The sequence below is a fragment of the Paramormyrops kingsleyae genome, chromosome 11 (assembly GCF_048594095.1).
Source record: "Paramormyrops kingsleyae isolate MSU_618 chromosome 11, PKINGS_0.4, whole genome shotgun sequence".
Lineage (NCBI taxonomy): Eukaryota > Metazoa > Chordata > Actinopteri > Osteoglossiformes > Mormyridae > Paramormyrops > Paramormyrops kingsleyae.
Window position 1 is genome coordinate 8,235,001 of NC_132807.1, and position 25,508 is coordinate 8,260,508.

General features: G+C 41.5%; 2 protein-coding genes across 6 annotated transcripts in view; one reads left to right on the forward strand and one right to left on the reverse strand.

The window, feature by feature from the left end:
* LOC111844995 (DNA-binding protein RFX7) overlaps positions 1–10,995 on the reverse strand; it is a 33,348-nt gene extending 22,353 nt beyond the window's left edge. The window contains exon 1 of the mRNA XM_072717973.1: positions 10,531–10,995. Within this exon, the coding sequence (XP_072574074.1) occupies positions 10,531–10,664 (134 nt within the window). The 5' untranslated portion in view covers positions 10,665–10,995. The remainder of the gene's footprint in view (positions 1–10,530) is intronic.
* Positions 10,996–11,046: 51 nt separating this feature from the next.
* On the forward strand, positions 11,047–23,912 carry tex9 (testis expressed 9). Of its 5 annotated transcripts, XR_002838521.2 has the most exons (15): positions 11,049–11,131; positions 11,582–11,652; positions 12,439–12,563; positions 12,733–12,796; positions 12,987–13,072; positions 13,572–13,617; positions 14,830–14,909; positions 15,583–15,749; positions 16,413–16,495; positions 16,581–16,754; positions 18,168–18,302; positions 18,780–18,914; positions 19,006–19,114; positions 20,284–20,397; positions 23,468–23,912. XR_002838521.2 is itself a non-coding variant. In XM_023814002.2 (14 exons), the coding sequence occupies exons 1-13, from the start codon at positions 11,125–11,127 to the stop codon at positions 19,081–19,083; spliced, it is 1,251 nt and encodes a 416-aa protein (XP_023669770.1). In that variant the 5' UTR covers positions 11,049–11,124; the 3' UTR covers positions 19,084–19,114; positions 20,284–21,154. The 5 variants fall into 5 exon arrangements, 4 of the variants coding, with proteins under 4 accessions (XP_023669771.1, XP_023669770.1, XP_023669769.1 ...); XM_023814002.2 differs by lacking the exon at positions 23,468–23,912 and having other exon boundaries at positions 20,284–21,154; XM_023814003.2 differs by lacking the exons at positions 20,284–20,397; positions 23,468–23,912 and having other exon boundaries at positions 11,047–11,320; positions 19,006–19,674.
* Positions 23,913–25,508: the final 1,596 nt, after the last annotated feature.

The following is a 25,508-nucleotide window of genomic DNA, read 5'->3' on the forward strand; positions in this document are numbered from 1 at the left end:
CTAAAACGGTCCCCAACTAGTTTCTATTCAAAGCCTTGTTTTGTCAAATCAGTAACTAATATTAAAGCATCCCTCAAGGCTGACCTTGTCTGCGGCCCATTTGGGTTTCTGTAAACTTAAACTGTGCCTCTCTGAGTCACCTGAAGAAATGCAGCGCTCATAGCTCTTCTGTGGGAACGGTCTGAGATCAGGGATTTTTCTCTTTGCTGAATAATAGCCTTTCTGAAGGGAGGAGATCACAGTTACTTAGGGTGAGATCCTTCCAAAGCACAGCAAGCCCTCAGCTAGACTCCAGCACACCGAACCACACATTTAGAGACATCACTGCTTTTTGACTATCCTAAAGATGAGAAAGCAGTAGCGTAAATGGCCATATCGCTTTGGAAACTCAAAATCCACCGTGAGGTTCCTGTATTATGCTTACAGATATTATACAAGATACATCTCAGGAAAAGCTGCCTTCAATTGAAACACAAAATTTCAGGTCAAAAGCTTTGGGGACGAGGACACAGGCAGTGAAGCCGCCATGTCAGTTTGTTTAGTACAGTGGTTCTCAATCCAGTTGCTGGTGCCCCCCCCCCCACCCGAGAATGTCTTCATTCCAACCCTACCTTAATCAGGCTTACATGGTCCTTAATAGGCTAGTACTGAATGTGGCAGGTCAAAAGCAGTGTGGGCTGGAATGAAAACATTTGGACAGGGGGTGGGACACCAGAAACAACTGGTTTAGTAGAACTTTAATAAAGTCTAAGTGGATTCTGGTGCCCGTATCCAAAATATCTTACCAAGGAGAGAAGCTTCAGGAAGTCTGTACTTCCTAGCCACATTCAGAGCACTCCTTCAGCATTTAAACCAATGAAACATCTCATGACTAAACAGTAAAACCCCCTAAAGATGATCCTGGACGCCGCCACCTTTCCAGAAGGCGAGACAGACAGATTCAAGAGTCGCTGCCGTCTCACTCTCCATCTCAATTAGAAGGTCCAGAGATCCATCACCAAAACAAATCCAATATTGCATTAGCAGCACAGAACCCTAAAAAACAGTCTGCACAAACGCCACACAGGCAGTGTCTCCCAAAGGGGCTTTGCACAACCATCTCCACTGTGGCCTGTAATAAAATAGAAATGAATGCCCCCCCCCCACCCCCGAGAAAATGGAACTGAGGTTGAGAGGTCACCTTCTGGATGGAAAAGATCTTCGCCTAAGATGCACCGGTCCACGGCTGTGACGTTCTCACGCTGGTCTGGGTTTCCTGAAAGCCTACCAAGCAGAACTAATGTAGAGCCACACCAGGTTGTGATACACAGCAACAGGAAGACGACAGATTCCGCAGGGCTGGCTCGGGGCAAGGGGAGGATACGTCTAATTAACATAAATGGGGAGGTTAAGATTTCACTGGAGTATGACCGCCCCCTCACAAGGCAGCAGGGATAAGCCATTTTCAGTTTTGCCTACCCTCATTTAATTTTCTAGAGTTTACCCATGAAGAAATAACCATCTTTGGTGCTGGCAGGATTCCGCACCAAACATTTTGTTTCCCTGTAAGTATAAACACAAGATTTTCTCTTCATGTGTTCCTCCTCTGGCATGTGGGTCACAGTTAGCAATTTCATACCATTTCCTGTATGCATTTCATGGGCATCTAGGCGGCTGCCTTTCAATGTACAAGAGAAACTCTTTGAAAAATGAGGATTAAAAAAAGTGGACGCAATGTGAGAATGTTTTAAAGTATTGATCATATCAGCCAGCATCAGACAGCAAGAAACACAATCGACAGCCACCTACTGCATTACGAGAAAAGCAGTGATCAGATAAATTTGACACTCTGTGACCTTCCAGTAAAAATCTTCCACTATATCATGACTGTCTTGTAATCTGCTTAGAAGTTACATTTTACCTAATAAAATTCTAAGGATACAAAACCTTATCAAAAAAATGGGTGTGATTCCCCTTTAAGATGGACAACATATCTACAATAAATCAGATAAATGCTCCAGAACATCAGCTTTGAGATGTTTACTTTGACTGTTTATAAGGGAAACTTTATAAGGGAAACTTCATCCATCTTTGATGGAACATTTTTATTAATATGGCAGCAGAAAAAAAGCCATTAATGGAACAGGGAATAATAAGAGAGACGGAACTCATATTTTCATCTGCACCACAGAATGAGGGATTTTTTTTATTGGTGATTATCAGCCACATAACACACGCTGATGATTTTATTTCTTCCTTCTAGGAGAGGCTCACAAATGGCACATTTAGTGCTCTCTAAAAGTAGCCATGGAGGCTTCAAACTCGCGGAGATGCTCACCTACTGGCTGGACACCTGGGCCAGACAGGAGAAGCATCGATGTCCCCGTCAGCCAGGTCTCAGCAGCGACGCAATCGAAATGAGACTCGCCGCCCCCTTCGCTTTCATCTATAAGGCTTCCTGGAAGAGGGCTGAACTGAACTGAGGGCTGGGAAGAATCCTGACCGGATTTGAATGGGTTTCGCACATCATTCCCATTCAGCACGCCCTGGCGAGAGGCTAGTGTATCGAGGCATTCGGGTCCAAATCTCCCCCATTACAGAATGACAGAAACACTACCGCTGTTCATAAAGACAGAAGCGAAAGTGCCATACAATAAGCTACCACTTAACATCTCCGCTTGTCTGATTGTCCATTCTGCCCCCCACCCGTGAATGAATTCTACTGTTCATTCACAGAAAAAGAACAACAAACAAGGAAAGAAAATGTCTGCCCTGGCAACAGGAGAGCTGGACAGGAGAATCATGCTCCGCTTCCATGTTTGCGACGGGAAAAGCTCATTTCGAATTCTCTTTGAAGACATTCATCCACATTGTGCTGGGATTTACTTGCCTCCCTTCGGTTCACTCTCACACACGCACACACACAAAATGAGTTTCCACTTCAGGCTTCACAGATAAAAACCAGAAGCGATAAAAGCCTCCATTTTAATTCGACAAGAGGAATCACCTACAAGGACGGACATGACAGCATCGCAAGCTAATCCACTATTTCCACAAATGCAAAGTCAGCTGCATCTTAAATCGCAGATTACATGGCAATGGCGAAAACAAAATGCAAGCATAATCTGCATGAACAAAAAACGACCAAATAAAACAACCTATATTAAATCATTTTCACTTAAATCTATTTAAACAGCTCAGTACAGAACACTTAAACTGTCTGCCATTTCGCAAAACATAAAAGGGATTAAGGGGCCAACTAAATACAAAGGAACATCGGCCATTGAAGCAAATCCCAAATTCAAAATGATAAATATGACTGTGTATGACATTAACCCATTTAGGACGGCAGATAGCCTGCTGCTCAGGGACGTAGTCTTGCGACCTCAGGATGGCTAGTGGAAAAGGCCTCTCCGTCGTACCTCTGAGCAAGGAAGAGGACCCAAATAACCAAGCCGACCATCTGTCTACACAAGCAGGCATCAGAAGCCTCAAATCACAGTACAAAGCCCTTATAAAATATATGTGTAAGTATCAGCTCACGTTAAAACATTCCTCAACCTCTTCAGCCATTTAGAAGCATTTTTGTATCAACAAAATACAAGCCTTGAAACACGCAGCTTAATGTTTTTGTGGTCAATTATTATAATAACTAACAACAGAGCCTATAAGGGACATACAGGTTAAATTAGGTGTATGTTTAGGTCCTTAACACAGGCGCCATTGACCTGAGCATGCCGTGACGGGCATATCACTGGACGCCAAGAGAACTCCCATTTCTAGTCTCAGACAAGCAGGACGGTTATTCTTAGCTTTCAGAAAACAAACACTAGCCGTGTAAGCACCATCGCCAAATCTGTAATCCCCAAAGCATCTGCATGTGTGCCAGCCCGGCGAATGAAATCCAGCTGCAGAAACTATTATCCAACCTTAACTAACCAAATATTACACTTTCATAACCAATTAACTCTCCCAAGTAGTACTTTTCCGACAAAGCCATCTTTACCTCTTTGCATGTGTTATTTTACTGCAGCTATTTATTTTTTCCTCACACAGAATCTGGATGCTTAATCTCACATGTAAAAATCAGTCACCCCATCTGATTAATGGCTCACTTTTGCTTACTGAATGTTTTCTCCTGTGCACTAAAGCACAGTTCCACACTTCCTTTTTAATTGCGGTTTCTTTTTACGTTTTCACAGTACTCAGTAAGTGCCAGCACTCCCTCTACAGCCCGTTTAAGCATCTCTGAAGCATGGCTTCCTGCGCACAGAGTGAGGAGATTCCCTGCCAATCAAAGGCCCCTGCTGGTTCTTCTACACTCTCACCGTCTAGTGGACCACCACCCATGTCACACATCTTCACCTTTGGTATTTTAGCCAATAGCTGAATATTTCGTACAGCTTATTTATTGTTTTGACTAAACATTTTCCAATCATTAAATATAGCCTAAGGGATTCTGTGGTTAATTATGGGAGGAAAGATTTAGGGAATGCTAGACAGTCAGAACTCGTGCTTGTGATTGGAAGGTCGCCGGTTCAAATCCCCTGGCCTGTACAGTGATAGCACTACTGGATGCTGCACTGTGACAAATGTCAAATGGACAGCGAGATAGGCAAGGCTATTTCCCCATGGGAATGAGTAAAGTATCACTGTTATATTCTAAAATTGTTACAAGAAACACCTGAACTGCATGTTAATCTACTGTTTAGACTTCAAAAATTACTGCAAGTTACTCACAAAGTATGGAAGTAAGGTCTGAGTTTACTCTATGCGCTCAATACTGACCACAGGAAACAACCTCTATAGACACATTATCACAAACAATAAAAGTTACCCAGGAATAACAAATGTGGTTTTCAGGACTTTCTGCCTTCCCGTAACTGAACTGTCAATACATTTTAAGATCGATTTCTAGAACCAGGGCGCAAATCCCACACCTTTCCTATGTTTCTGTCGAGATTAACTGCAAAAAGAATTTTTTGGCCATGGCTGAATTAAGGTAGCACACTCAAGGTGGCAGAATTTCTGTATGTAATCTGTTAACCATATTCAGCAGCACTTACAGCAGGTATAAAACAATCAAGCATGGCATGGATCTGTGTGTCATTGCACATTACTGACATTCACATCCAAATCCAACACCATGACCAGCTGGTAAACTCCGCAATGAATTACATGAAAACCTTTAATCTCGTTTCCTTCAACCTGGGAGTAGATGCCGGGTCCACGGAGTGCACCTCCGAAAACACCGTTACGGTAACCAGGATATGAAAGCCAAAGCTGCCTCTTATCATTTTCAATAATTCTCCATGACAACAGCCTTGGCAGCAGTAACACACAGCAATATAACATACTGCCACAAAGGTGCATGGCCACCTTAAACCCTGGGTTTGCATCGTCTAATGCAGGGGTGGGGAACCTGTTCCATGGAGGGCTGGTGCGGGTTTTTGGGATGGCCTCTCAATCAACCAATAAAAAAGCAGTGGTTCTCAACTCCAGTCCTTGGGACCCACTGTTATTGGCTGATTGAAAGGTCATCACAAAAACCAGCACCGGCCCTCCATGGAACAGGTTCCCCACCCCTGGTCTAATGGGAACTGCAGGATCTAACATGGGAGACTTAGATCAAAATTAATTCACGTAAAACATTTTTTAAAGTATCAGGGAAACATCTTTGTAGTAGTACAGTGTCTCCCAAGCCGGTCCCCGGAGATCCACAGACGGTCCACGTTTTTGCTCCATCCAAGCTCCCAGTAAAATGAGGACTGACTGCCGGTCCTTGAAGACCGGGCAGGGAAACACTGTTGTAGATGTAGCATAGTAAAACTTCAAACTGCAGAAAAAGAAGATGCACTGATAGTTCTGGAAGGGTGTGGTCTAATTTACTAGTATTACCCAGGGGTCACACCATGGCTAATTCTGACGGACATTTTGATTAAAATGCAATTTTTACCTCAGACATGGTATTTAAAAATGTATTGACAGGCTGATGATCCCTAGCATTACCCATCTGATATATCAGAATGAAACTATATAGTGCTATAAAGGAACAAGCATTACACAAAACAAAGGTACATTTAAAAGTTACACATATCTGATTAGTGTATGCTTGCTATAAGCAACAAAATCAGTTCCCAGGGTTTAATTTCTCAGGAAACTCGGCGTGTGCCCTTTAAATCTCAACTAAATATAATCCACTTACATGACCAAAGACATCCAAAACCTAAACATATTCCTGAAGGCCCCTCACCCCCCCAGGGGGTCCATAAAAAGAGCCTGGGATGATTCATGGAGTGAAAGTTATACCAGGACAGAAAAAATCTGAAAATCTGACAGTGGCCAATATAAATGAAATGTGAGATGAGTCAACAACTGTTTTGAATGGAAAGATCAACACACACTTGCGGCTTAATAAAAGCTGCTGACTATCTGAAGTGAATCACAATCTCGATACGCCGGTTGCTCATCCGAACCTTCGCAAGGGCTTTACTGGCAAGACAGCTGATGAGTTGTTTTCTGTCACACCAAAATATGGTGGGTGCCTCAGTGAGGAATCCCCGAATGGTCACAAACCAGCAAGCAGCCTTACCGTGCCCGTCAGAGCAGGCAGAAATGGCCAGTCTAGCCACATTAGTCCTGTCATATTCTTTAATGGAAACCGAATTTCAGTTATTTAAAACTGATTACCTAAAGTATATAAACAGACACAAATACAACATGTAAGGCAGTTAGGCAATGCATTAAGGCAGCTGCCAATGGAAAGTTTAGTGGAATAATACATAGGTTAACACAAAGGAATTGGGGCTTAAGGAAAAAAAAATACATTCAAAGATGTCAAAGTGCTGCAGAAGTTGTTGATAATAGGTATCATGCCTCTGTGGTAAGGCGGGCTGTATATCCCAGGCAGGCCAGGAGTCTGCTGAGGCAAGCAGAAGTGAATCCTCTATATGAAGCATTTAATATTAAATACCAAATGAACTTCAGTAGTTTTTATAAAACAGGAAAAAAAACTATTTTACAATAAGAACAGGAGCAGTTATACAAACCCAATGGTTTAATATGCCAAATCATAGACAAAACGAATGAGTGTCAGCCTTCAAAAAGTCTGATTTGTTTACCAAAATTCAGGCCTTACAGAAATGCAGTGAAACTCTAACAGATATGCAAAGTTAGCTGGGAGCATGAAATCTACGGATTCCCGTTCCATGCTGTTAAATGCATAAGACCTGAATTCAGGAATTTGACCTGATGTGGCTGATTATTCATGCGCAATTTGAGCCTATTAATACTGCATGTTTCACATGAGGTAGGAAAGCTACTATCAAGAGCAAAACATACTTTAAAGGTTTAACTTCAACAAATTATATTTCAAATGTATGATAAACAATAAATTGTCTGAAATTATTTCTAAAATACTACTTATAGATCAAAAAACTGGCCAGTGCCTTGTTACCAAAGCCTTTTCAAACGTATACATAAAATACAGTGAAGAAACACATATGCGTGTAAAATTTGATATTATCATCAATCCGTTCATCGCTTGATGAAAACATGAGAGCACCTAAAACCCTCGGAATGTGGTTTCTGTAAATCCATAATAATGTCAAACACACTTACCTGGAGTGCCATCGATTTCGGTCTCCCACTCTAGAATGATACGTTACCATCCTAAAAGGCCAATTCAAATCCCAAAACACAGCATTTTTCCATATAGACAAGCACTATGCATTAGCATTAAGGCAACACGTATCAATCTTCGATCAACTTCAAAGCCATAAAACGATTATTGGTGGGTGGCCACAGTGTCTCCAGATCTCTAGTATAAGTTTGTTGAGTGGAATGAAACACATGTTTATGTCTTATTTGGCACTAATAAGTTTGTATATATTGCATGCAAATATTTTTGTAAATAGTTTAAGCCACGTTAAATGAGCAGTATCATATATGTAGGGGGGTGTAGTAGTTATCACTTGAGCCCCCCACATCTCCAAAGTTGGGGGTTTGGTTCCCAGCCCAGGCTCTGTATACATGATGTCTGTATATTCTGCTTGTGCACAGAGTTCCTTCCTACAGTCCAAAAACACATGGCTAAGCAAACTGGTGTCTCTAGCCTGCCCGCAGTACGTGGGTGTGTGCCCAGGGACAGACCCCAGGCAAACCACAACCTTCTGCTGGATAAGCACTGATGAAAGATAATTGTGCAGTATATGGGAAGACTAAACCATTATTACACCCATCCATCCATCCATCCATCCATCCTCTATACCATTCACACACACATTCACACCTAAAGGCAATTTGGCTACTCCAATGCAGCTCAGCATGTTTTTGGACTGTAGGGAGAAACCGGAGAACCTGCAGGAAACCCCATGGCGACACAGGGAGAACGTGCAAACTCCACAGACGCAGACCCAGGTCGGAACCTCAAAGTTCGGTTCCAGAGGTAGGAGGCAACAGCGCTTACCTTTGCAGCACCCCCCCCCCAACCATTATTACATTTTAATATAAATAATATGCAAACCAAAGAGAACATGGACAATAGCAAGGTACTGGGTTTAACTGAGCAGGATGTGTTTGATTCGACACATAAAGGAGCCCAGCTAACCCTAATCAGCATAAGGGCCTTATTGAGGTTTTAATAGGGTCAGTTGGGTGCGGTATGACGGATGCTCTCATGAGCTACTGTGTTCATGGATAGTATACGAGCAGTGTTAGCTGTACATATTTCATTCCCGTTAGTGTATTTTCACTGTTATACATTTTCTTTCCTTTTTAATTTTTCTTTTCTTTTTTTCAAATAATGTTTCATCACTGAGATCCTGCTGTCTGCTTCTGTCCCATCTTTGGAGCAGGGGAATATGAGAAATTAATTTACTTTCCTAAAATACATTCTGTAAGAATATGACAATCTTCTAAGGTTTTACACCAACAGGTATAAGACCCAATCCAAGAGAAATACAGATGTGTGCCTAATGACAGAGACTAATTATAATGCTGGTGTTCTATAACTGCTGACCAACCTAAGACTGTGTAATATATATACAATCAAAAAAACATGCTTAGATCTTAAATTTCAGTCTGCCGCCATGCAATCCTGAAAAACAAGATCCAACATCCACTTGACATTACTGAGCTTTTAAAAAGAATTTAAGCGGCATATACTGAGAAACATACATCCCCGAGGTGATATAGGGAGAAGAATCGTAAAAATATGCCAACGTTGATTTAAAAACCTTTTTTAACAGAACAATGCATGTGACGAGCATTTTTACGCTATGGTCACATGGGGCTGCGGCTGCACACAGCAGACACGCTACTTCCCACGTAAGTAACATGCAGGCGATGCCGCTATTCACGGCTGCCTTAAGCCGTCGGAAACACTGCAAAAAAATAAAAGGCTGTCCTCATTAATCATCTGCTGTGTTTTTTTAAGAGGAATGTCAGTGCGAATACAATAAATGTGCGTGTTTTATATTTATTCACAAAATATACCGTCAAAAAAAAAAATCGTTGCAATCACCACCGGCACTGTCCGTTAATTTGACCTATAGGTACATGGTTGGCTTCTCGTTTCTGTATGAACAGCACGCAAAAAACAGGGTGGGGTGGATGAGTCGGGAGGGGGTTAAAAAAATCGAGTCAGCGTTTCCACCACCGGAATACCGATGAATCCACCACCAGCCAGCATTACCGGCAGACATACACTTGCAGATGGTACCTGTTCGTCGCATCCCGTTCAGCTAGGCAATCCCAATTCAATTATTTCCCCCCAGTGAATACATATAATCGGCCGTCGCTTGGTTTCTTTCCCACAGTCATGTTGCAATGCAATATTAGTCTTACTGCAATATAGCAACATCACCAAACGTAACGTGTCACCCAAATGCAACCGGTTTCGATGCAACAAATCTATGCCCTGTGCTATCGATTAATACACATTCGCAGTAGAGCGATTCAAGCACAATCTGTCTGCATTATATTAGCGGACGTCTGTTTCCATTACACAGCACCGGTGTGCCACCCTCGACGATGACAGCGTGATGTTTAGCCACGATGTCCACGCTCGCCTTTCATGAATGACCAGATTCACTCTCGCTTAAATGCGCACCATCGCATTAAGTGCCTTGAATTTTAAGTCTTGCTAGTCACCAACTTACAGTAATGACCCGATTCACGAACCGTTAAAGCCAAAATGCATCCGCTGTCATTAGCTCATAAACATCTAACTACAATTCTGAACTGTTGATCTTGTAAATGAACTCAGATCGGCTATCTAGTCGAGAATTTAAAAAGAGACGAGCAGTGGAAATAGCAAAATAACCACGATATCTGGTTCTCTCAAAATTCGGTGCAGGAAAACATGAATTCAACGGCGACTGTCACCCATGCAATTAAACTGTAAAGTATACAGGCGGCTACCTACCAACAAACCAGTGGTCAACTAAAAGCAAGAATCGTTTTTCCCTCCACGAATTCAATATGCGTTGAACGTGCAAAAAAATAAATGTGGTATAAGGCACATGCTGGACGTGTTTACTGTGCTCTTACCAGATAGAGTTCTTTATTTTGTGCTGCAGCACACTGGCCTCTGTCCCCTGCAGTCCCGGAACGAGGGCTGGTAAAGAGCCTATTCCCGAATTAGGCTTTTGGTGCTGACCAGGTTGTTGTTGATTCTCAGCCATCACGACGAGATTCAGGAGGGGAGGAAAGGGTAGGGGTGGTCTTTAACAAGTAGGCCTCGACCTGGACCTAGAGAAAACAGTCCTTCTCCGGCTATGGTTCATCACTAACCCAGCCCGACCGCCGAGCGCCTTTGCTTTAACCTCGGAATCCACCTACATGAAACGGCAGGAAGCCATAGCTAGACTGCAAACACACAAGCGCGCCGCACGTATGTAAAACATTAATAAATAAATAAAAACGGGAGGGGAGGGGGAGGGAAAACACGCGTCGATCCGATTCTGCTGCAGCCAGGAGACACGACGTGCACGCCTGCGACCGCTGTCGGTGCGACTGCTGCCAGGCAGTGGTGGCGCATGCGCACTGCGCGCACAGGGAGGCGGACGGGGAGGGCGACGTTACAAAGAGGCTCAATGTCCCAGCACTGCACCAGCGAGCCGGGGGAGAGGGGAGTTGGCCTCAATGACAGGTTGCTTAAGGCGTATCGATACACTCTGGCGATCACCAATGCCGTCGTTATTCGCATAAGGAAGAAAATCAATAATAAATTGTGGTGGTGATCGTGTATAAAATCTGAAATTCGTCACGAAGGCGACGTTAAGAAAGAACGAAATTCCAGTCTATTTGTCTTTACGGCACGGCACTGTTTCCACTACGTGTAAGATAAAAGTGGTCCTCAGACTCAACTTGAAAACATGCCATTTTCGAGAAAAGACTACCTGTGCCCCAATAATACGTCTACGCAAGTAATGGACCAAAATATACCACACAAACATGTAAAATATAATGAATGTCATTGGAAGCCACCTAGACGCATTTTGTAACGTTAATGAATGCGATGTAAATAAAATACTTTAACCTTTAAATCGGTACATCGCCATGTCGCGAAGCCGGACTGACCGCGGTATATTGTTGCTAGGCGACAGGGACGCCTACTTCAGCGCAGCAGGAAAGATGGCCGAAGCGAGGAGAACTTCTTCCTCTCAGGAGGTAGGGCGTTTTTAAAAGTCCGAACACCTTCCCATTTCCGTACGTGAAGAGTCTGCAGATGCATCGGTTATTTTTTAAAACATATGTTGTATATACTATACCGACCGACTTCTTCATTTGGTGCTTGTTCGTTTCTCTTTCTCGCAGCTGTGACTGAGTAACATCTCCATCGTTTCACTGTGATATAAGTTTACACTTTATAAAAAGAATTTGTTTTTAAAATAATTGTGTATGAGATCATGATTTTCTAACTTTGTTCGGTGACCTTGTACTTTTTAGTTAGTTTTTCCCTATCTACCGGATTTCTCTGAGTACTGTAGCAGAATTGACAATTATTAAACACCAATGTTCTACTGCCGTAACTACCAAATAAACCACAATCAAAGAAAGCACCTCTTCAGCAATTATCCCGAAGTATTTTACCTTAGGGGCAATTATGCTTAGCATTTTACTAAAATAATGTCCTCGTATTTATCTCAAAAACTGCTTCATATCTAAAGATAGTGTAAAGACCGAGATGTATGCAGGTACTGTATTATAGACATGGGTGCTGCTAGAGATTTTGAACCCAGTGAAAGCATATCATATTGTGCCCGTGCCCAGACCAATCCAATTATGTTCCACATTTTTTAGGGCTCATGTTACTAAACGAACTTTAAAGTTCATTAATAATTTAGTTGTTTTTTTTCACAACAGATTTCACTGTCAGGGCCTCAATTTGCCGTAACTTGCTAGCTCAGTTTTCCATACTGTCCGATTATATAATTATGACCGATGTTCCGTCAGCTAAGGAGAGCTTCATCGTCAAGGACTACTAAGTCTCAAGGTGGCAGACCTTTTAATAGGCCTTCCACTGTCCCTCAGCTCAAAGCACCTCAGACAGACCTGCTACTCAAGGAGGAAGAATACAAGTAAGAATACTTGTCTCTTTGTTTCAAGAGGTTAAAAGCCAACAGTCATTTCCCTAAGTCCTAAGATTTCCTGAGATTGCTTAGATTATAAACAGTTGACATTATTGTTTTTAGCATACACATATGTACACTACTTAAGAATGCTCTTTCAGAATTATGTTTTTTCTAGGCGTTTGAATGCAGAGCTGGAAGCGAAAGCTGCTGAACTTGTTCAGCAGGCAGAAGAACTTATGGTAGGATAGATTTTTTGCCATTTCAGATTCACATAGTAATATTATAATGTTGCAAACCCCATGTTTAAGAACAAAGGTACAACAGAAGCGACTTCATCTGACTAATTCATCTTAAATTGAACTGGTTAGTGTCTCTCCTCGCATTTGAAAAATCGTATCTGTTTTTAGTTTTTTTTATTATTTTTTTTAGAGAGAACAAAATGAAGTCTTGGCAAAGCCAATTCCTTCTCACATTGGCATCGACTTAGACATTGAGGATGATGAGAAGTATTACAGGTAATCAGCATGGCCTTTCATTTGCTGTAAGGAAAAGTCTTATATCAGCACTATCATATGGACAGTGATACTTAATTAATTATCTATGCAAATTAGAGAAGTGGATGGCACTGTTACCTCACAAAGGTCCGAATCTCCCCACTCTGACTGCAGAGTTTGCATGTTCTCCTCTGTCATGAGGGTTTCCTCCCACAGTACTAAATTCATGCAGTTAGACAAACTGGTGTTGTAAAGTTTCCCATAGAGTATGATTTTGTGTGTGTGTGTGTGTGTGTGTGTGTGTGCCCTGCAATGGATTGGCATCCCATCCAGGGCATACTTCAGCTCTGTGGCTCCTGGCCCTCCCACAACCCTGACCAGGGTAAGGGGTTAGAAGACATTAAAGAGGCAGTCATGGATTACCGTGATACACATAGTCGATTTATTGTAGAACAATATAAAAATAAATATTATTTAGTTTAACTGTTTAACATGCTATTTGTTTGTCTACTTATGTCAGGAACCTCAGTCTCACATCACCTACTGACAAGCAGTCATCTCTAAAGGTATGCCACCATCATGTAGTGTTTCCTTTCCTTTAGCTTCAAAATAAGAGTGTAACACTGAGATTAAACAACTATTCATTTAGCAAATGTATAATTCATGTAATGATGCCTGGCACCACACCAATGTTAAGTACAGTGGTACCTCGGTTCTCGAACTTAATCCGTTTCGGACTCCGGATCGAATCCTAAAAAGTTCGAGTTCTGATCAAAATTTTCCCATAAGAAATAATGGAGAACCAATTAATTGGTTCCTGGACCCCCAAAATTACACCTAAATATGTTTTTTTTTTTTTTTTTAGCATTTAAACACAAAATGAACAGGATAAAACAAGAAGAGCATTTTTTTCTTAATGGCTTAGAAAACGATAAAGATCTTATCCCAACATTACCCCTGTCCTGTCCCGATCGTCCGCTCCTTCCGTGTGTCACGCCCCCTCGTTGACCTCGTGTGGGATCCCCATGTGATCAGGTGTTTCTGGTTGTTGTCATTAGTCGTCTGTATTAAGTCCGCGTTTCAGTTTGTTTCCCCAGTCCGGTCATTGGGTACGTTCAACTTGCTTACAGCGCTGGCTTAAAGCAACGCATTCTGATCTTGATGCAATGCATTACGGTTAGATGCATTGCGACCTCTGACCCAGCTGCACAAACTGGAACCGCCTCCGTGACAACACACCTTTGCCCTTATTGGCTGAAGAGTTTAGTTACACGCATGACGTTTGTATCCCAGGCAGTTCCGATGCGTAATCTGCTATTTCTCCCGAATATCACGTAAAGCAGTGAGAACTGGTTTTCAGTTAATTTATCTGGTAAAATAAAGTTTAAATAAATGACATAAATGCTCTAATAGTACACGTAAGTTAGTGGTTTATTTATTGTTAGTTACTGTAATGTTGCGCTGCTTTATTTGGTTAATCATCCAGTCTGTGAAGAAGGCATTCAAGTAAGAATTGCATTGTAGTATGACTCATTTCCTGGCGCGTACAATTTATTTTAGATCAGTGTTCACGGTTCGACTTCTAATATTCAGATCGAGTTCTAGGTCAAACTGGTTTGTTCGACTTTCAAGAAATTCTAGTTCTAGTGAGTTCGAGAACCGAGGTACCACTGTATTCCTGACAAGTCTGTGTTTATTTTATAAGACTGATGCTGGATGCTTCAGGAAATGGTGTTTAAATAGGCCAAGCTGAAACCGGCTTTTTCTGTTGATAAAAGGCAGTGAACAAAAGGAAGAATATTTCAAAAAAAGCTTCTGTACAAAGCAGACCTCCATCAGGACAGCAGATTAAGTCAAAGTAAGTTTTCAGTGTTTTTAGCATGTACAAGTTGCGTAATATTGGTTTTAGTAGAATGCTAACATATGATAGGACTATTTAACATTTCACCAAATTTCCACTATTCTCATTAAGGCAGTTCCTGGTGTTCTGTGTCTTATGTCGTCCTTCTATAATGGATATCAAACTGACAATGAACTTTGTTTTTTGGACAAAGCACTCAACCGTGAATTCATTTTCAGCTAATATGAATGGTTTAAAGATATGTATACATTTTATGCGATATAAAGCGGATATAGGTGAAAGTCAAATGATTTTGATATTTCTTTGTCAAATGTTATGAACAAGACTGATATCCACACACTTTAGAGTAAACCAGGTCTAACAGCAGATTTTATAAATTGCTTATTCACATTGTACTTAAATACTAATATGCAGCATATAAAATAAATGACAAGGCTTTTTTATTGCATAAGCATCTATGCACTTTTCTCTGCAAACAGAATTTTATAAGTTCAATTAAATATTCACTCTGGAAATATACTGGGTAATAACACTTTTATGGACTTTTTATGAACTTCCAAGTTCTGATAAATATATAGACAACTGTAGACATGATGTCATTGATAGAAGTTCCAGTAGCTATAGGCTTTAAGTTTGTGTGTGTGTAGTGTGTTGTTCTGTCTTCTTACAGAGCATTGGCAGCCTCTGCAGCAGATGATGTCGCAATAGTTGAAGACTTTGTGGACTTCTCCCTGGCAAAGACCATAAGCAGCATCAAGGGCAAACTGGAGGAAGGTGCAACACCAGAAGATGTAATGGGTGATGTGATGCCCAGTGTTGGGGAAGAAATGGGATCTGGTGGGTCTATTTCCAATCTTTCATCATGGCTTATATATGTGGATATGTTGCCAAAATTAGTTGTGTATGTGTGTGTGGGGGTTGGGCATGTATACATTACATTGTTGCGACCAAATGCCCCCCACAATATGATAAACCCTGTTATTTTGACCTTTTGGGGACATTTTTCCTGGCCTCACAAGGGGAAATAAAGTTTTATTAAAATCTGTGACTGCAATCAAACAATTGATAATGCCATAAGTCTTGTATTTTGCTTGGTTACTTATGGTTAAGCTTAGGGCTAGTTAGGGTTAAGGTTGTTATTGTTGGGCTTGGGGTTATGCCCATATAAATGAATGGAGAGTCCTCACAAAGATATAATTACAAACCTGTGAGTGTGGGTGTGTGCATGCACACACCCACACACACACACACACACACACATTTTATTATATTACAATAATGAAATTTTCCAAAGAAGGGAAAAATGTGTTTTTAAATGACAATAAAATTTCATTAATGACTTATTTCAAAGTCACTTTTACTCTCAAAAATACAACAGGTGCCTCCTTGCACTTGCTGTTAATTACTGTTTCTAGTTTCAATCAAACAGTGGTTAAAATGTTTTGTTGCAAATTCCAAGAGGATTTTGAATGTTTATCTGCAAATTTTCTTTATTTCCAGAGGCACAGATTCGATATCTTAAGGCCAAACTTCGGGTGACGCAGGAAGAAGTGAACAGGTTGTGTCATGAGTGCAACATAAAGGTAAGGCCAGCACTGTGGCACAGGAAGAGGAGGCCAGCCGCTTCCGGCTAGTAGCAGTGTGTCTTTTTCTACTTGTTGCTCGGAGGATGATGAAATCTGCAGCTTGACGGCCAAAAAGAAGGAGTCCGAGGCAGAGCGTAGCAGGCTGCAGAGGATGACCAGTGTCCAACAAGCGCAGATGGAGAAGCACAAGGCATTAGCGGAAGACTCCAGTAGGAAGAGTGAGGGGCTGCAGCAACAAGTGGAGACCCTAAAGAAGGTGGGTGTGTGACAGTAAAATGCAGCAACAGGCCTTTACCATTTCATACATACTTCAGCATTTTTGCACAAAAAACTTTTTAAAGGGTGCTTTTTAAAGGGTGCTTTTTAAAGGGTGCTTTTTCACTCTAGATATTATATGAACCTTTTAAAAGCCAAATGTCCATTTGGGGTCAACACAAACATTTCAGTAGCATGACCAAACGTAGGGAGAGGACAGGCAAACTTGGGTTTCAGTCTGTTGTTTTGCCTGTGACCTGGTGTTGTCTGTGAAGGCCCTGCTCTTAGAGAAGGAAGCTCTTTGCTTCCGACGAGATTGCTGACAAAGGGCAACATGAAAGCCCACCCGTGTAACAGTATCCCGGCCGCAGGTGGCGATGGCATGTAACTTGCGTCACAGATGACTTCCGGAAACAAGAAAATCCCAGCACCCCTTTCCCCAATGTATCGACCGCCCACCACTGAGGGTCAGCTGAGGGTACATTAAGACATCCGAGGTCAGAGTGAAATAACATTTCCCAGGGGGGATACAAAACACAGTGGCCTTTGTTCCAGCAACTGTGGACAAAAAATGTTGCAGATAAACTCAGGATCTGCTTCTGAAATCTAATCCCAGCAAGAAGAAAGTGTTGTATTATGGTTTCCAGCTCGACAAAATTATTCTAAACGGGCATTCATCACCTCTCGTTCTTTACGGTGAAAGAATGCTGACACTATCATTGAGAAAGCAGATATTTTAATGGTTCAGGCACTGGGCTTGGAACCCAAAAGCTGCTGGATTGAGTCTCAGGGGCTGCTCTGCTGTAGCATTTTCATGGCACTTTACCTGAATTACATCAATGATGATATACAGCTGGATAAAAGCTGGGAATCATAAATCACTTCAGCTGAAAGCAACAACTGTGTGACAAGGATTCATAAAAACCCAGTTATTCTCTCTCCATATTTTAGGGCTCTTGGAATTTTTACCGCACCAGTTACATTGAAGCTTACCATGCTTTTGGGAAGTCAAAAATGATTTGAATGATTTTTCTTCTACAGAAGATCATCTACCACATATACATGTCTGTAGTTTAAACGGACAGCAAGCAGTGCAGTGTTTTGGGACACAGACTCATAACACAGTTGCTGGTGCTGGTTGCTGGGAAGGGCTCAGAGTTAAGTGTTGTTCAGGAAGGAACATGTCCAACTACCAACTAATGCCGACTTAAATACCGCTGTATAACAACTGTAAGTCACTTTGAATGATGGCGTCAGCTGATCAACTATATAAATGCGCATCCTCTGATTCAGAGGATTCATGGGGGGGCACTTAAAGCAGAAGTTCTTAAACTGAAATGCTGTGTTTTCCCCCTTTCAAAGAGAAATATTGCAAAGGGGTGTCTTCTTTCACATGACTTGTATTGACGCTTAGGAAATAGAGAGTTTGAGAAGAGCACAGAAACAGGCAGCAAGCACACACAGCGCCACGGAGGTCAGGCTGAACCGGGCCCTGGAGGAAGTGGAGAGATGCAGGGTACAGCTGTGTAAGATAAAGCAGAGTGGCAAGGTGAGGGGCAGCGGGCTGGCTGGGTGTGCCAGGCGCATGCAGGCACGTCCTCAATTACTGCCATGCAATCAAAAATGTTATATTACACAAAGCCTTTGGGACCGACTGGAACAGGAGAAAACTAGTTTAATTTAAAAACCAGTCTGGGAATAGGGTCATTGGGCAGTTGAAGGCATGCTCTTGAATCAGGCATTGATTGAAGTCCCAGTGTCAATGTTGAAATATTATGTATGACTTTAGTAGTAAAAATAGTTTGTTGGTGCCAGATTATCTCAAAAATAAGTGAAAGGTTACCAAGACAGCCTGTGTGAAATAAAATTAAAACCCATTAAACCTGATAAGGAAGGAAAAGTGCAGAGTTTTTTGCATGTTTCGTGCAACTGCATATTCTCAAGCTTTTGATCATAATTTTGAAACACCATTTGCTATTCCTGTTGCCTGGATAGAGGCTGTAACATCATCTCTTTTTTCTGAAAGGATTCTGCCAGCCAGGAGCATCAGAAAATGGAAGTCCTTCAGGCCGAGAACAAGAAGTTAGAAAAACAGAAAGCAGAACTTATAGCGGGCTTTAAGAAACAGCTCAGACTGATAGACATATTAAAAAGACAAAAGGTGAGATCCTGGCTCAGTGTTTAAACAGCACTCTGGGCCTCAAATGCACTGCACCCCTTTTAACAGTCTGTGTGATGAAACGTTTTCACAGATGCACTTTGAAGCTGCAAAGATGCTATCCTTTACTGAAGAGGAATTCGTGAAAGCTCTGGACTGGGAGACATCATAGAGCAAGATAGAAGAATGCAATTGAGTAAAATGTGAAATATATTGTTTTTATGATTCGGGTCCAACTGTAAGTGGATCCCACTGATCATTTTCTGATAACCCATGAAAACAAGCACTGTGATAAAGCAACTGCAGACTCTGGATGTTTTTGACTTTCTCTGGACGTCTGGTACAGATGGGGGTATAGGGTTCAACTGCAAGTAATAAAACAATAAATAAATAAAAGGAAGCAAAAAATGTACAAAGCGAACAGTAAGATGTACATAGTGCACAATATGGATCCATGAATATTGCAGCAGTGAGTAGACAGTGCAATTGGCAATTAGCGTTATGTGTGTGCAAGATTGTAATACAATGTGCACAGGTATTTGAAGGCAGCAATAGGTCTTATGTCATATGGCACATCGTTATTCAGGAAGAGTCAGAGTTCAACAGCCTCAGAGCACAGGGAGAACTGTAAGTGTTGTTGTTTTGGCCTGGATGCTGCTCAATGTTTTTCCTGAGGGTAGAGCATTGGTTTTGGTAACTTGTCATCTTGGTGATTAATATTCGGTTTGAAATAATAGTCCAATAATAAAAAAAATCACATTGATGCGTTTTTAAAATGATATTTCGGCAAGCCCAGAAATGAAATGCTACCGAATCATACTGGCAGAGGATTGCCATCTAGTGGTGTAATGTAATAACACACTATCATTTTTATACTATAAAGGCGGCTGCACGGCTCTCTTAATTCAGTTTTCTATAACTTTTGTAAAACCGTTCAACTTTAAAAGATTTAAAAATGAATAAACCAGTCATATGGAGAAGGGAACGCGGAGGGGAAAATGCACAAACATATACCGCCCTAATTAATAACGATTAAGAAATCGCGCAAATTATCAGTAGAAAGCTTCTAATATGCGTATATGTTTTTCACCTTTTGACCAAGCACTTTTATCGATAGTTTTTATATGTCTAAATATAATTTTATGCCTAAATTAATTATTAGGATTTTGAATAGCTAGTGTGTATATTTAATAACTGCATCCAAATATATTCGAACGCTTAAGAGATGGGTTCCGTCCATTTTTGCGTATCTAGAATTATCATCTTATTTAATGTGTTTGTGTCTAGATGTCAACCTGATAATAAATTGTACCTTTTTAAAAGCCATGTGCAAAATTTAAATTTTCATATTATTTCAAAAATCATTTATCAGTTACCAGATGGAGCCTAATACATACTTGGACTGAAGAGTTACTGAGAATGGATGAATGGATGTTCGAATTACACTCTCACTACATCTGGGCAGCACCAACAGAGTGAAGATCAGGTATAATTGTATAATTTTTATCTGTCACTCGTTCAGTAACTGATAATGCTACGTTTTTAATTACAGTGAACGACAGGTCTTTTGGGAATAATTATGCTAATAAGTCTTAACGATTTCACCAAATTAATTACGGGGAGCATTGCAGACTTCGCGTTTCAGGCGCTCTCCAGAGCGTTTCTCCAGCATGTCTGCGTTTCGCCGGGCCGAACCGGTCCCACTGGTTAGCGCCACTCACTGCGGGCCGGAAGTGCTGATGCGTGGAAAAATTATGCCGCTTTACCGCGCAGGGAGGCTAATGGACTTAGTCAAAAGAGACAAACAAGGTGCCCAATGGGAAGCAAATTCAATCAGTGATTGACAGTGCAGAGTAGCCCCACCCACCATGGGCTCACCTTTCCCATCCCAGGCAAGCTTCTGTCTTAAGCTTCTCTGGTGGTTCCATCAGCATTATTTATATAATCTGGTCTATGGATCTTAGTCAAAATGTTAATAATAACAGATAAAACAATAATTGTCCACCCTAATATGCACAATAAACTTTTGATGCATTCCAAGAAATATATAGTGATATTTTACACATATTTTATTGACATAACATTTTGAGAAGTCATAATTAAAATGTAATTGGTTGGAAGATGGATGGCTTATTAAAAGGGAAATCTTTTGTAAAACCAGTGCTTACAGTCTATTATTACCACAGACAGGCAAAGGGCTTCATGACACCAAATGAAAATCTTCAATAGCTGTAATCTTTGATTTCTGATTATGCCCAGACATAGGTCACTGCTGCTTTAAACTTACAGGAAAAGAAATGGTTTTTAAAAAGACAATGAACGGCCTTTGTCTGTGGAATTTAACAGGGGGAACACGACCCCACTGGACTTTAGATAACTGGCATATTTCCAAACCTTTTAAGATTCTATGTGTCAGCATTATGCACCTGGATTCAGGTGCTGGGAGACACCAGAAGGGAAAGTTAACTTTTATGTGCTAGAGCACTTTGTAAGGCGTATATAGCAGGAAAGCTTTGCGGCAGCGTCAGAGGGCAGCCGGACCCCCACTCCCGGCTGCTGTCGGAAGCCCCCCCCCCCACTCCTGGGGCGTCACGCTTTCTGACAGCCGTCGCTGGCACTGGCTGTGAGAAACCTGCTCCCTCTGCGCATCATTAGCTGCCGTTTGGGCTGCTTCCAGGAAAAGTGGGGGGGAAGGGGGTGGTGGTGCTGCCAGGTTCAGCCCCGAGTCGAAGGTCCCCACGGCAAGCCCCCCGCTCCTCCTCAAGTGCCCGAGACCTGCCTGACAGGAGTGCGTCTCCCCACCGGGGTTTCGTCGGCGGACGCATGACAGGAGTGTGACACCTTCTCCAGCGCGCAGGAAGAGCAGCGAGCGCTTGTTGCCCTGGGCAACAGAGCTTGACAACAGGTTTAGCTGCAACTCTGGAAAAGAAACAAAGATGGTGCCGTAAATCTTGTACTTTTATCCTAATGGCATCATGTTTTTTCCTTCGTCTTAGCCACATGCTATTTGGAATGTTCTAGATTTATATTGAGATAACAGTCCTTGGAGAAAGCTTACATAAGGCCAGTGGTTCTAGTCCAGTCGAGTGTTGCATTTTTGGGGCGGGGGGGGGGGGGGGGGGGTTGGGGCAGCATGACCTATAGTCTATAAGGGCCAGACAAATTATTATTTTTCTAAACTGCCTTCTAAGCTACCTTCCTAGATAAGGTAGGAATGGCCTGAATTACTTGATGAATTACAGCTGTTGGGAAAAGAGTAATTATTTTTATTTTGGGTAGTGTGTGGAGGGCTGCCACGGGTCAGGAAAAATGCACAAGACAGCTGGGTCTAGACAAACAAAAGATTTAATTTAACAAAAACTAAATAAAATAAGGAGAATGCCCTTTTAAAAAACAAAAATACTGACCCACCATCTGGTCAGAATGCAAGGAGATACCAATGATCTGTGTCGATATTCAGTATCGCACATCGTGATGTATTGATGCATTCCCCATAACTTGGAACTTGAACATTTCCAACCGCCTACTTAAAAAGTAATATAGAACAGCTGAATGGAATGGATGTGTAATGCAAATTTACACAAGAGAATGCCAGTTCTGCTAGAGTTTGATCCTAATAAAACACGGTGATTCTGACAGACTTGCTAGCGGAAATTAGCACACAGTAAGTCATGGTGGCCACCATGTGAGCAGTAAATAAGTGTCTCTTCGGTTATATGTTACTGTCGCTCTCCAAACCTGGCAAGTGAACTAATCTGTCTTCGCAGGTCGTGTCAGCTTGGTTCTTGCATGCTAGTGGAAAAGTGCCGTAAATGACCCATCACTCATTGTTCTGCCTTTCTTCAGCACACACTAGAAAAAAATCAATTTCTTTGATGACTGTCCCACTTTCCAAGCACAAGTTTCCTGTATAGAGAACTGAAAGATCAAGAAGATATACGTTACCAGTCAAAAGTTTTTGCACACCACAGGTTTTTAGCACTTTTCCATTTAATTCATCAACTGCCGATTTTTAATTCTTAAGCACTGGAAAGTTGAGTGAACAACTATAAATGAAAATATAAGTCAAATAAAACAAGTTTCCTTTATAACATGGAAAGATGTATGTAACAGTGCATGTCTGACATCCTATTATGTGGTTGCGTGGTGATGACATTGTCAAATTCTAGGCTGTCCTTTAACTTTATGTACACAAGTTAACTTTCATTCCATGAAACAGGGCAGAGTTTAATGTCTCTTGTAGAAAGAATGCCTCAAATTTTCTTTGCTGTTATAACTGCTAGAGATGGTTACTTTGATGAATCAAAGGTATGACTTTTCTTTGCTAATAAAGGTACTCAAATGGTGAACATACTGCAAATTTGTTTGTTAGCAAAGAATATTGAGGGTATTTTTAGTAAATGTTACGTGAGTAAAAGAAACATTGTCCAAAAGAAATGTATTCTATAGCACATAATAAATTGGCCTTATGAAGTTTTCCACCTAAGTTCATTGAAGAGGCAGGTGTTTCGCTCCTTGCTGATTCAATGCTACATTTTGTCTCCTTGCGCCCCAAGGTGTTTATATCTGTACCCAGGTGCTGCAGTCCTACCTTTCCTGCACAGAGAGAGCACAGCTGCCAGTGGAGTAGATGACAGGAAAGGTGCCTGTTCTGAGATTCAGTCGAGCAGCATTTCACCTTTGAAGTCTTCCCTGGTTCTTGGGATCACCACGACAACATCCCAGGAAAACCCATGAACGTATCAGTCTTCTAAAGCAATATTTGGGCAGCTCGATCCTCTCCCCCCACTGTACTGTCACAAATTACTAACAATGGATGGAAGTATTTGAAGTGCAGTAGTTTAATGTTAGTTGGAAGCATAGTGGTAAACAATAAGGACTCGCGACCTTGAGGTTACTGGCTTGAGCCCCAGGAGAACATCACTATCAGGCTGCACTGATTTTTGCTCCACCTCTACTCTTAACTGCTTTAGTTGGGGCTATTTTAGACCGGGTTCTAAGTTCGCCTGGTGCTCCAGGTGTAAACGAGCCGTTAACAGAAAGATAACCTAGAAACCTGCTGGCACCTTGACCGTCTGTGGAGGAACTTTCCTCACCCTTGCCAAGATGCCTCACCCACCTATGACCTTATGTTGATGATTTGGAACAAATTTTAGCTGTTAAATGAGCTTGAAACATCCCTCTGTAATCCCTGTGGTGTGGATCATTCCATATAACTTACCGTACTAGTTAAACTGGTCTAACATGCTTATTATTATAAACGCGTCTTCCCCCCTTATTTTGGTGTAGCATGTATATCACATATTCTGCACAACAAATGAAATGGCGAAAAGCAAAGGCAGGACCTGTAGTGTCACTGAGCGCATCAGGTTCTCTCACTCAAATATCTGCATTTACAAAGATGCTCTTTGTTCACTAATAAAATATAACATTATGTTTTATAGATAAACAGGAAACCCTACTGGTCAGCGTTTGTCTACATACCCAGACTTTGGTAGGCTAAGCTAAATCAGTGTCATGCCACATTCTATAGTCCATTGTAGTGGTTCTCAACCTTTTTTGCACCGCAACTCATATTTACCCTGCCAGCTCAGTCGCAACCCTATATCAAGTATTGGTTTAAATTAACGCTATGATCAAGCACACAGTGCACTCTGCAGTTTATGCCAGGCAATGCAAATCACACAAATCTGATTAGATGTGATAGTGAATTTTAAATTAAGCATCTGTGGTTTGGCTTCTTGGATTGGTTGAGTGTTCACTAATTTTGTGCTAAGCATTTGCAGACCCAAGAACCGTGTATATAGGTTAATTCTAGCATTAGGGCTGGGAAATCTGATCGTGGATCAGCATAGGAGCTTGTTGGTTTTAAAATGCTTACATTTCCAACTCTGCCTCATGACCCCTTCAGAACTCACAATTTGGGTCGAGACCCATGGGTTGAGAATCACTGGTCTATTGCATTGAAGTGGGTCAAAATCTCAGCATATGGTTCACAGAATGATTAATTTAAAGGCTTTACTTTTGGGGTCTGTATTTTAAATCTTGTCCCAAAATGAATGTCATCAAAAGGCTGCTTTTTCAGAGGCTATTTTGGGAATACTATTGTAGCCCCTTGCATTTACCAAAGGTCTTAGCGAGGTGAGAGTTTCAGTTCGGATGGGCAGGTTCTACAGGTATCCTTGAAAGCTGAAAGGCTGCTGTCATTAATAATGCATCATTGTCATTTATAAGCTCCCTTCTCCACTGGATTGGCTGAGAATCATCTTTCTCTGAAGCATTAACAACATTAACAAGAGGTTTACTGCAATCAATTACTCTATGGATCAACTGCAAATTTGAAAAAAAAAAAAGCGTTTTATCAATCAACAGATTGTGTATTTTATGGGGTATTTTTTCCCCTGTAGATTCGGCCAGGTTTGCCACACTGTTCCATTCCCAGCCCTCATTTTGCTTCTGTTTCATCATTTGAACTGAATAATCATGGGTTTCATAATGATCTAACTAATCATGTGTGTGATGGGGCTGAGGGGGCAGAAAATTTAAAACTACATAAGAAAGAAAAACAGTCTGAGCTTGAACAATTGACTTGGTTGT

Excerpts from the sequence above, each read along its gene's own strand:
- tex9 (XM_023814002.2), top strand. Across the intron at positions 11,653-12,438 it reads GAACTTCTTCCTCTCAGGAG|CTAAGGAGAGCTTCATCGTC; the intron begins GTAGGGCGTTTT and ends ATGTTCCGTCAG. Across the intron at positions 12,797-12,986 it reads AGCAGGCAGAAGAACTTATG|AGAGAACAAAATGAAGTCTT; the intron begins GTAGGATAGATT and ends TATTTTTTTTAG.